This window comes from Xenopus laevis, chromosome 3L (genome assembly GCF_017654675.1).
Source record: "Xenopus laevis strain J_2021 chromosome 3L, Xenopus_laevis_v10.1, whole genome shotgun sequence".
Classification (NCBI taxonomy): domain Eukaryota; kingdom Metazoa; phylum Chordata; class Amphibia; order Anura; family Pipidae; genus Xenopus; species Xenopus laevis.
This window is the reverse complement of record NC_054375.1, coordinates 96,332,858-96,344,878: the sequence shown is the minus strand read 5'-3', so window position 1 is coordinate 96,344,878 and position 12,021 is coordinate 96,332,858. Positions and strand designations below refer to the sequence as shown.

At 37.1% G+C, this 12,021-nt stretch overlaps 1 protein-coding gene across 1 annotated transcript; it reads right to left on the bottom strand.

Moving 5' to 3' along the window:
- Window positions 1-1,042: 1,042 nt before the first annotated feature.
- Window positions 1,043-8,499, bottom strand: LOC108711279 (neuromedin-B-like). Its single transcript, XM_018252864.2, has 3 exons — window positions 8,185-8,499; window positions 2,791-2,951; window positions 1,043-1,354 (listed from the first exon to the last, which is right to left on the bottom strand). Exons 1-3 carry the CDS (start codon window positions 8,345-8,347, stop codon window positions 1,304-1,306), a joined length of 375 nt encoding a protein of 124 aa, XP_018108353.1. The 5' UTR covers window positions 8,348-8,499; the 3' UTR covers window positions 1,043-1,303.
- Window positions 8,500-12,021: the final 3,522 nt, after the last annotated feature.

Below are 12,021 nucleotides of genomic sequence, written 5' to 3'. Positions count from 1 at the left end.
CAAATAGTCGAATTTTAAGAAGAGTGACCATAATGGTTTAAGTGCCTTTTCACTTGTTTAAACTCAAAATATGTTGTGCATTTGGCTAAAAACGGTGGTAATAGGTTTGTTTCATTGGTCCCTTTTATTTTATTGGTGTATCATATCATAACAAATCTAATACTGCCTACGGATAGAATCACAGGGTATGTCTAAGAAGTTGGCACCCCTAGTAATTCTACCTTTTGTTTTGCTATAAAGTGTGGGGACGGAAAGCAAACAGCATAATTCAGTTTTTTTCTTTTTCTGATAATTATTTTCAAACATAAAACAATGCAACATTATAAAGAATATTATACTGTAAATCATTCTGAGTTTCATCCACTTAGATTGTAAACAGTGCAGGTCAGGGACCAGGCCCGGACTGGCAATCTGTGGGTTCTGGCAAATGCCAGAGGGGCTGCTTTAAGGTGCCATAGAAAGTCAGTATTTAGTGGGCTGGTGGGGGCTGTTTGGGCCTCTGTGTACCTGAAATGCCAGGGCCTATTTTAATTCTCAGTCCGGACCTGTCAGGGACCTCAATCCTCCTATCTCTATCTCTGATATTTATGTATATACAGTGTCAGACTGGGACACCAGGGGCCCACCCAAAAACCTTTGACCAGGGGCCCACCAATTAATCTTAGACAAGGGGCTCACTCTCAGTACTATTATTCTTCCTCTCCTCACTCAACCTCTATTCTCCTAGTCTCTTTTCTTTACATACTATAATTTATTACTCCATCTATTTAGTCGCTTTGTTCTCATAGAAATAGGTAATAGCCATAAAATAGGCCAAATGTTTAGCAGCATGAGGGTCTACTGACACCTTGGCCCACCGGGAGTTTTCCTGGTATCCCGGTGGGCCAGTACGACACTGTGTATATATATTTTATATATTGCTTGTTTCTTCTCTCTGTACTGTAAATGCATTGTAAAAATGTACCGTACTGGCTTTATAAGTAAGCACAAACATTTATACATACCATTCATACAGAAAAAGCAATGTTTGGATTTATGAGCAAAGCTTTTATTCACAATTTTCTTTAGAACAATAGGTCAGATGGCAGAAAAAATATTCAGTACACATTCGAAATAGATGATGCTTTTTACTTTTACAATTTTGTAGAAAAAAAACGAATTCCAGAAACAGAAATGCTCAGACTTGCAGAAGCATTATATGATTTTATTTGTAAAGAACAGCCTTTGGAATGTGTGAAATAAGTCTTATATCTCAGGCACAAATATATATATTTTTGTATGTACAGGAGAAACAATGTCTTCACTACTTCTGAGACGTTTTAAGATAATGATCCATGATCTTCTTTAATATCCACTAGAAAAAAATAAAAACAAAACAAGTCATTCCAGGACAAGCACTAGTCTGTGTAGGCTTTATTGTTTTCACATTAGGGTAATAAGGGGGCACTGTAGTTGGTAACATGCTGGTAAATTTAAGTTCTGCTGGTTACAAATAACTTTAAAGGAACAGTTCAGTGTAAAAATAAAAACTGGGTAGATAGTAGATAGTATGTGCAAAATAAAAACATGTTTCTAACACAGTTAGTTAACCAATAAGGCTAGAGTGACTGGATGTCCAGTACCGTAACTAGAGGGGGACGGGCCCTGGTGCGTGACGCGCAGCCTGGCCCCCGCCCCCCTCCATACGGCCCGCATTTCAGTGGCGGTCGGGCTGCCGGGGGGCCCTGAGGGGGTGCAGCCCACTGTGGATGTCTAATATAACAGAACACTACTTCCTGCTTTTCAGCTCTCTAACTCTAAGGGTGGCCCCATGGGACATAATTGTTCAGTAAGTTTGCAATTGGTCCTTAGCATGCAGCTCAGATTCAAAAGCAAACAGTTATGACCCATGTGGCCCCCCCTTAAGTCTCTGATTGGCTACTGCCTGGTAACCAATCAGAGGAAACCAATAGAGTTGTTGCCTAACTAACTATATTAGAAACATTTTTTATTTTGCACAGCCTATTTACCCAGTTTTAATTTTTACAATTCATTTTTGCTAATATAACTTATCTCATCTACCCTTTGTCCAATATAAGAATCCAACTGCTAGGGGCTTTGAGGGATTTTATCTTATGCTTACGTTTTTGTTAAAACATAGATGTCAGTTAATAAGCACTGAATGTATAATGATTTCTTTTTTTTTTTCATTTTTCCTAGCTATCATGAAGTCAATCATTCATCTTGCAAAAATAATCATGCCTTATACTACACACTTCTCAACTTGTCTAGCCACAGTCTTCCTGTCTCCCATATCTATACTGTTGTAATCCATTGCAAGAAAGCAGAAGGAATGTGGTTTAGCAGAATAAAGGGGCTTGGTAAACCAACATTTCCTAGCAATGCTAAACCCACAGGCCCAGGGGTAGCATCAGCATGATGAAATGTTTGCTTATACATGTAAAGAGAGATACCATAAGCCTTGGTATTATAGATCCTCCTCTACACAACAATTATTAAGAACAAGTAACTAGTATAATCTCCCTATCTGTATCATATTAGTGCTTGCTCCTTGCCCATATTTTGTGAAATGAGATCCACCAGAAGAACATGGGATTTTTTAGAATCGTATTTATCAAATAGTAAATTCTAACTTTCACCCATTTATGAATACAAAAAGACTGACTAGACCATGCCATATAGCATTTGTTCATAAATGTTTCATAAAGTTGTATATAGTAACACCTTAATTAAGTGTACAGTAGTGTGAAGTCCATATAGGATACAGTATATGCAAACTAAAATTTCTACCTGTACTTCCTCTTGCTGGCTGGGCAACAGTGGTCTAAGCGGCTCTCGCAAGTAGGTGCCTCTCATGTTTTCCATGGTCCTCAGACGAAAGTCTTCTGACTCCTTGTCCTGTTCACCTGAATTGTATGTGTCTTGCAGGCTCTTTTTACCCATTAAATGCCCTATGAAAAGTTATCATATTACTTTCAGAATATATGAAAACCACAGAATACACTTTCACCATTCAGGATGGTCTTATCCAACACCATAAATGTACACACATGTATAACGCAACAATTACCTTGAATCTACACACATGTATAACTCAGCAATTCAACAGGTCTGAGGATAAAAAACTCACAAGGATTTGAATTAATGTAGATTTATTGCATTCATCAGACAGCGCTGCGCAATATGTTGGCGCTATATAAATAATGTTAATAACAATAATTCATGTGGCACTATATTAAAAACCTTAGCAAATTTTAAAGGAAAACTATACATTCAAAATGAATACTGGCAGTTTTTCTATATGGCATAGTGTGATGACACATACTACTAGAAAAGTATATTTTTCATAAAAATTATTTCTTTATATAAAACAGTGTTTTACATATGAGCTGTTTTATATATATATATATATATATATATATATATATATATATATATATATTATTAAATAGATTTGAAAGGTTCAGAGGTACTGTTCCCTTTAAGAAGTTCACTGCTACTGCAACTTCACTGTTCAACATCCTACTCAATACATAATGAAAAACAAGTAGGTATAGGATTCAGGCCTGGATATGTGGAGAGGCCACAAAGGCCCGGGCCTAAAGCAGTGACGTTTTAGGGGCGGCATTCTCAGCGTTCCTGCGCTGCACTTGAACGGATGTAAAGCCGGCCCTGATAGGATCCCTTATACAGAAACCCATCTTTCAGAAAGCAGCAAATTACAGGAAGTCCATCTCCCGTAGACTCCATTTCAAATAAATTATTATTTTTTTTATTTTTGTCTCTAATAATAATAATACAGTTAATTGTACTTGATCTGAACTAAGCTTGTGAATATTGTGTTTATTTAATGTTTAAATGGTTTTTAACATTTTTAAAGGACCAGTAACATAAAAAACATTTTTAAAAAAATTAGTTTGTACTTATCGAAAAAAAAAACACCAAGACACGTTTAAATTTAAATTCACCAAGTATTTAAGAAATAACTTACTGATTCTCCGCTTGCGCTCCTCTTCAGAAACGACAACAGGCCAACGATAAATCACTTGGCGCTTGATTTCTCCTCCCTGCCTTCTATAGGAGAGAGCCAGGGAGGACAATGGATCGTCGCCCTGTTGCCATTCCTGAAGAGGAGCGCAAGCAGAGAATCAGTAATGGCAACAGGGCGACGATCCACTGTGCGGCGCTCGATTTTTCCTCCCTGGCTCTCTCCTATAGAAGGCAGGGAGGAGAAATCGAGCGCCACGTGATTTATCGTTGGCCTGTTGTCGTTTCTGAAGAAGAGTACAAGTGCAGAATCTGTAAGTTATTTCTTAATAAATACTTTACGAATTTAAAGTTAAAAGTGTCTTGGTGTTTTAATTTCGTTATGTAGAAACAATTTTTTTAATTTTTTTTTATGTTACTGGTCTTTTAAGGTATGGTTATCCAATTTCCAGCATTATGGATAATAGATCCTATACCTGTATATTTATTTTTAACAATGTATCCTTCATAAAAGCATATCAGTTACTACCTATGATGCCATTATCCAAAAAATATTATTGGAGATCATCTATTAACAGACCTTCTATTACTAATGGGCCAATGCTCCCAAATCTCGCCTATTTTTATTTATACATTTTTGTGATTAGTACTTCCATGTTAATCATAAACTCTTAATTTTCTAATACTGCCGTTACTGTTCCTTATTGATGTAGTTTGTGCTCCCCCTACCCAATGTAACTTGAAGATGTTGTTGTAATGTAATAATGTAAATCCAAGAAAGGGCCAGTGCATTATACTAGTTTAACTATAGAAGGAATGCGCTTAAAAAGTGGTGCTATTGGTTATTTTATTCAAAAGTTCTGCAAAAACCCTACTATCCCACCCATCTGGTCCACTTCCTGCTGCCTCCTTTCCCATGGTGTGGAGGAACTCAACACACTGCACTTGCTGATAGGAACCAATCATCAGCTTAACTGACCTAATAGGGAACTGAAGCCTGCCTTTGCTTGTGCAGTTGCAGGGCTATGATTGGTTGTCCCTGTCCAACTGTGCTTTTGGGACTCCTAAGATATGCCCACTCTTCATTTGAAACATGGATAGGGACCATAACATATATATAGGGAGCTCCAATAAAGGGGCCTTTTAAAGGATATTAACTTTTAGCCAAACGTTAAACCAGCACCATATACTATTCAATATTGCCTACAATAATAAGATGGGTTTTTAGCAATGTTCCCTCTAATATCTTTTTGGCTACTGAGTGCCAATTGCCTCCAGCCCAACCACTCCTTGACTCATCCAACCCTATGCCAACTTCTAACAGCATAGATAGATTGCTGCTGTTATTAATATACTGGCCCTGGCCCCCTGAAGATGACAAGAGATGGGTGGATAGGGTATATAAGTCGGTGTCCAGACTGGGCAGGGTGGGTTTAGTGTAAGTTAGGGTTGGAGAGATTTGATTCAATTTTAGCCAGCACATCACTAATATATAGGGCCCTGGCTGCTTCAACAGGCTCAGAAACACATGGCAAATCTCAGACCACAGTTAGACAAACAATGACTCTTTAATTGATGAGGAATTAGAAGATAGTATGATCTAGAGTCAAGTATAGAAGGATTTATCTCCAGATGTCTCTATAGGTTACAATGGGCATTGAAAGTAATCATACATTTTTCTCACCATATTGAATTTGACTCCGTGGGGCATATTTATAAACATTTATTAAACTTTGGATCATTATAGAGCACCTACTGAAGCTGGGGCAAAGACAATTTCTCCAAAGAGAACTCTCTTTTTACTTATATAGGATTTATGGGTATATTATAAGGACAAGTTGCAACCACACAATTGACAAACATCATTACACCCGCACCATGCTACTATGATTGTAACATAATTAAAACATATACTAACCCCCACAGTCTAGCACCAATCATAGGCATTTAATCGCCATCTGGTCATAAGGCTGTAGACTGTGGGGTTCGTATTTATTTTAATTATGTTATAATAAAGCTTTTTGTCCAAACTCACTGCCCAGTTGCAGCATTCCAAAGTGCAGGTGCCTGGGGGCACTATAGCTATCTTTTTTTGTGGTTATTTACTCCTGACATGTTGTCAACTAGTCTGATCACTGCCTGCCTTGATTTGTGCCTGATACTTGGACTCTGAGTCTGTTAAACCCTTCCCATCGGAATTTTTTCTTGTTCTGCTTGTTACCCAGCACCAGCATCCTCCTTACTGCCTACTTTATGGCTATATGTACAAATAATACATGTATGTACAAATATATGTACGAATAATACCCAATATATTGGGTGAACGTATTGATATCTGTCTCTTGCCATCTGATTCTTTTGAGAGAGTTTAATAGTTCAAATGTAATGGAACTGAATTTATTTAATGAAACACAACTTCTATATTTCTCTGTAACTGTAGCACACAAACTAATTAAGAATATTAACCTGGCATTTTAAAGAGCAACTAAATATGAATGTGAATGGAATTACAGTGATTGCACGTGTACTTACTGCCTCTAGAAACAATTATTGTTGGTGATATGTATTTTTTTGTTATTAAATTAACACACTATTTCAATTTCCAAAGCTCCATTAAGATGTAAGAATAGGGTAAGCACAAAATATATGTGTATCATCCAAAATAAATTTACATAAATGTAAATGCTTATAGCAAAAGTATGCATAAATACACATAGCAGTATAGGGTTTGGGCATCAAGTTACCTGTATTTTACCACTACCACTGACTCTAAGCAACCTTATTCATTAATGTGAATGAGCATACAGTTTAGACTAGAGCATACAGTTTCAACGTTGCTCCATTGCATGGATCAAAGGAATTATTCATTATATTTTTAATTAAAAAAAACCACTTCTACAAATTATCGGAATGGCTAAATTAACTATTTATCAAGTTGTAGGTATGATGACCATATCAGTAAAAAAAATTATTCCCTGTGTTAATAGTATTTAAATAGTTTTTGGGAGCAAATTTGTACTTTCTGCTGATAAATTAGCCCTGATAAGTTTAACATGCAGCAATGCACCCACATTTATTGCATGTTATGGGGTTATAAACATGAGGTTCATAGCAGCCAGTATCATTTCTCATTGGTGGCAATGGGAAGTTCCCTGCAGTATGTCATGGATATTCTCAGTGGTTCTACAAGCAGCTGCAATCAGTACGACTAATGTAACTAGTCCTAATAACAGAAAAGAATTTTGGTGCTGGCAGCTTTAGTTGAACAAAAGCTGTACTTCTGCAAGTTGGGTACCCTGCCCTGTTATAATAGCATCTTCCTGATGCAAAAGTTATCTAGTGTGTTATGTACATAAAGCATAGCTGTACTCCATAACCAGGCATCAGGAAACCTCTACTGTACAAGAACCCACACTAACCAAGTACATTAACTAAGACACACTAATCAAGTATTGGTAGTGACACTGCTGGTTATTCATCAGTGCATAATGTCTGACCCCTGTTGCACATGGCACCATTATTATTTTTCAGTGCTGTAAGTTGTGACCGTTTGTAAAACATGTTAGTATGTCAGTGTTATGTCACAAATGTTTTTACCCTGCAGAAGAGTAAGTAACAGCTTGTGTCTGACAGTTGTAAGAACACAGCTGTATACTTTATTAATGTGGTAAAGAATCAGAAATCTGGATAACATTATATTAGCTGAAAATAAGACAACATCCACTTACCATGCATACGATTTTAACAGTATGCAGCAGTGAAAACAATAAATGGTTATATCAATGTTTGTGGCTTTAGCTAATGGATTTGTTTTGATTTACTGAGCTGTCCCTGCTTCTGATAATAAGTACATGAAAGGGTGATTAAAGATGTGAGAATTGTGTAAATGCATTTGAATCCTATATTATTATATACAGACTGTTTCCTAAATATGCATTACCTACCTGCTGATAATCAGCTATAGAATAGTATATAGTTATATCACTTTTGTACCCAGAAGCCATGTCAAGGTTCCTAATTCTCAGCATGATCTGTGACTCTCTGTCAGTCGGTCACTTTTCCGTCTGTTGCAGATTATCCCATAACACATTAAAAGTGTGTTTTTAAACCATAAAAGTGTCAAACTAAAGGGAAAAAAAGCATTTTCTTACCAAGTCTCCGTCATTAAGCAGCTCTTACTAGTGAATTTGTACTCACCAATTGCCCACTGATTTCCTCTCTTGTTAAGCGAGTTATAATATTCTTCTTTGCCGGTATCTTCATCAAATTCCATGGAAAAAGAGAGTGGGATGAAGGAGAAAAGCAGCAGGTGAGCGAGAAAGCCGAGTGTCAGCATCCTAGTGAGAGGCACAGCGGACATATCTGTGTTGTTAGCACTGTGCAATGGGTGAGTCTGGGGATGTCTGAGTTAGTGTCTTCTTTCTGCCCTCAGTCACTTTATATAGTACTGCATGTGCTCAGGGAGGGGGGTTATGTACGTGTCTGCACTGTGTTCAGGCTTTAACTCTACTCTGCCCATGCTTGCAGTAGGTTTAATCTGTGCAGGTGGATTTGAAATGCTTGATATGCATGAAGGAATAAGGATATTGTGCTACAGGTGCAGCTGGTTACCTCCACAACACACATCAATGTGGTGTAACCCTTGGACTGCCAGAGTTGCTTGGAACAGATTAGAGAGTAACAATTATAGAATGAAATTAAGAGGCATAGCAATATTACAACAGCAGATCAATATAAGGACCATGTAAAATATTGCCTAGTTTAAACTGGATTTTATTATTTGCTGGGAGATATTTGGTTTTTTACTGTGAGATGGGCACAATATGGCCCAATTTTGATTTCTTTTACAATTTTAAATCAAGTTTTAACTAGTACTTGTCCAATATATATTTTCTTGTTGTTTTCTGATATCACATTTATATCATTATTCTGACCATTTTGGTGTGATTATGTTTTTCTGTTCGATGTTAGGTGTCCTGTTGGCAATGTTGTGTTACACAGTGTTCCTATGTTTTCACAGATCAGAATGTGGATGACGTTACTACAAAGCAAGAATACTATAGTCATGTCACGTTGATCAAAGTGACGCTGTAAACATTCAATAGGAGGGCTGACAGTGTATTATTTTGTGCTTGGTGCTAAACGTGATAACATTTTGTGCCATATCACATTGTACAAGCCTTCCTGCATTTGCAATTTATAAGGGGAAAGATTGTTGGCACTGGGAAGCACTGGGAAGCAATGGGACCTGATCGATATGAAATGCTCGTGTTGAGGAATTAAGGCTGGCGAAACTCCGCCAGCGTTCGGCTGCCGAGATGCAACTTTGCATTCTAGTGAATAAGCGTAGTGGTTGTGAATTTGCTGCGGTGTGTCAAAGCCTTTTCAGGCAAAAATTCGCCCTTTAGTGAATTTGCCCCATGGTGTGCATTGGGTCACACCACTGTCAGAAGAGCAGAGATGGGTACTACAATAAATATTGTACCACTGGATTACTTTAGGACAGTTTTGTAGGAACCCAATACAATTTGGTTTGTAGCTTTTTTGTTTGCTTGAATTGGTGGTGTGATCATTTTGCTATAATTGCACAATTACAACAGGGACACCTTTCAGGACAGGGTGCTTAAAGGGCATCTACAAGCAGATCTTGACTTGGTGGCAGTAGAGCTTAAGAGAAGAGCACTGCCCCCAGAAAACTCCATATTCTGCTTGTCAGATCGATAATGTCCACGGCATTTCCCAAAATAATTAATTCAAAAAATTACTAAAGTATACTGACACACTCTGGATTCAATATCAAAAACATACAGTATCACATGTTTAATGGTCATTAAATATATGATATGTTTTTGATATTGAATCCAGAGTGTATTGTATATTTTAGTAATTTTTCGAATTAATTATTTTGTAAAATGCCATGGACATTATCGATCTGACATGCACCTGATAAGTGCAGGCCAAGCTGGTAATTTTTGTTTAAAAAGGGTTGAAATTTTTAAAAGCAAACTAACATCAAAAAATCTATTTCAATATGGAAAGGTAACCATAACCTCATTACTATAAATATGATTTTTTTCTGCCCGACACTATGTCATACAAGCCAACATTACACAATATAGAGACCTACAGAACTGAAGGATTACATCAACAGTCACTGATTTGTGCAAGGCAACCATGACCAAAATCAGCATTATAATCGCAGTTCAGTGTTTTAATGTCTCATAGATTCAGAAGGGCACACAGAGGGCACCAAACTCTGAGGCTCAGTGAGTGCTTGAATCACCAGTGAGATTTCATGGCAAGGGGTTTGTGTGTTTTAAATTGAAACACCTTCTGAGAATCATCTGTACAATAAGATTTCCTGGCAAATCTTGTATGTTTTGAATAGCAATATGGATATTTAAATGTTTGTATACATTTGTAATACAAACATTACAGATCCCAACTATTTCAGTAAATATTGTGTAATGTGACATACTACCTGATGCTACCTGTGATAATAGGAACAACAGTATTATGCAATCAATAATTATTAGTCTCAGGAAGGAAAGCCATATTGTATTGTATTGTGTTGTATTGTGTATTCAAATTTCCAAACTCACACAAAGCATCATTTGTACAAGTTCTAGATGCAAGAGTTTTATATAGGGAAGCCTAAAGTAAGATTGCCAGATCATGTGAAAACAATCAGGAATACTTTTAGAAAATACAGCTAAAAGGGCTGCAAATTAATATAAATATACATGGGTGTTCCACATTGGTCCACTTCTTTTTTGTTTTTGTATTAATGACAGCAATGTATTTTTGTTTGTAGATTACACAACACTACTGTCTAATGCACCCAGGATGTATCTTTCTTGCAGTGAGATCTTTACAAATGTTTGCTTCAAATTGCATCATATATCCTACATCGCAGGGGTCCTCAACTGCCGGGCCACGGCCCAGAACAAGGCCGTGTACAGTCCCCGAGTGGGACGCCAAAAAATTAACGCTGTGTACTGAAATGGACTCCGGCGTGCCCAAATTGGATACCGACCCCCTTCCCGACCCCCTACCCGACCCCCCAACCCCCCCAGTCATTTTTCTCTTCTTCGGTCCCCGTGCCAAAAAAGGTTGGGGACCCCTGCTATATCACACACTTAATTGTGTTCGTTTTTTAAGCATCTCACAGTGGGGCAGCCACAACTCACTGCACAAAATTATGCTGGAATTATCAAAAAAATGCTGCTTTATGGTTAAAAAAAATGACAATTTTTATTCGAAATTGCATTTTGCACACTGTGCTTGTAGGCATAAATGACCCATAGTGAGACTTGTAAGTTCTCTCCATAGCATGGTTATGCTGGAGATACATTTGATAGTTTCAAATAAGGGATATCTTTTTAAATCTTTTAGCACAGTGTTAATCTACGGACAGCTTCAGCTGCTTTAGAGTGCATTAGATAGAATAGAGATAGACAAGAGAACATGTTAGGTGTTATAGTCGAATGAAGAAGTTCAAGAGGGTAGCAGGTCAAACAATAGCCCCAATAAAGGACACATAAACTAGCCTTTACCAATGCAGCATGCACTGAATCTTGCATCAAAATAATACTGCAAAAGCACAAAATTTGCCTTTAAAGTGCAGGATCACTTTCAATCAATGAATAAATACATAAATAACTTATGCAAATATAACAGTATAGCAATCCTTTAACCATTCTAAAAAGTTCTATGAAGAAGCTCTCAAATTAATATCAATGTTCAAACCTAGGGGAATAAAAGTCTGCATGTCATATGTCCATTTACTTTTCCCTTTGCAGTGTTTTTTGTGTTAGGTCCACCCCCATAATTTTTTCCAACAATTTCAATACTCCCAAATTTTAATCTCTGATGATTCTTCTTATGCTGCTCTTTAAATGCTCTTTTTATGCTATTTATATTTTTGCCATAAAAGTATTTGCCTGATGCTTTTACATTACTTTTCTTACTAACCTGTTCCTCTATTAGGGGGCTGCCATATTTGTACATCTGGAGTCCATTAGCATTAGAAAC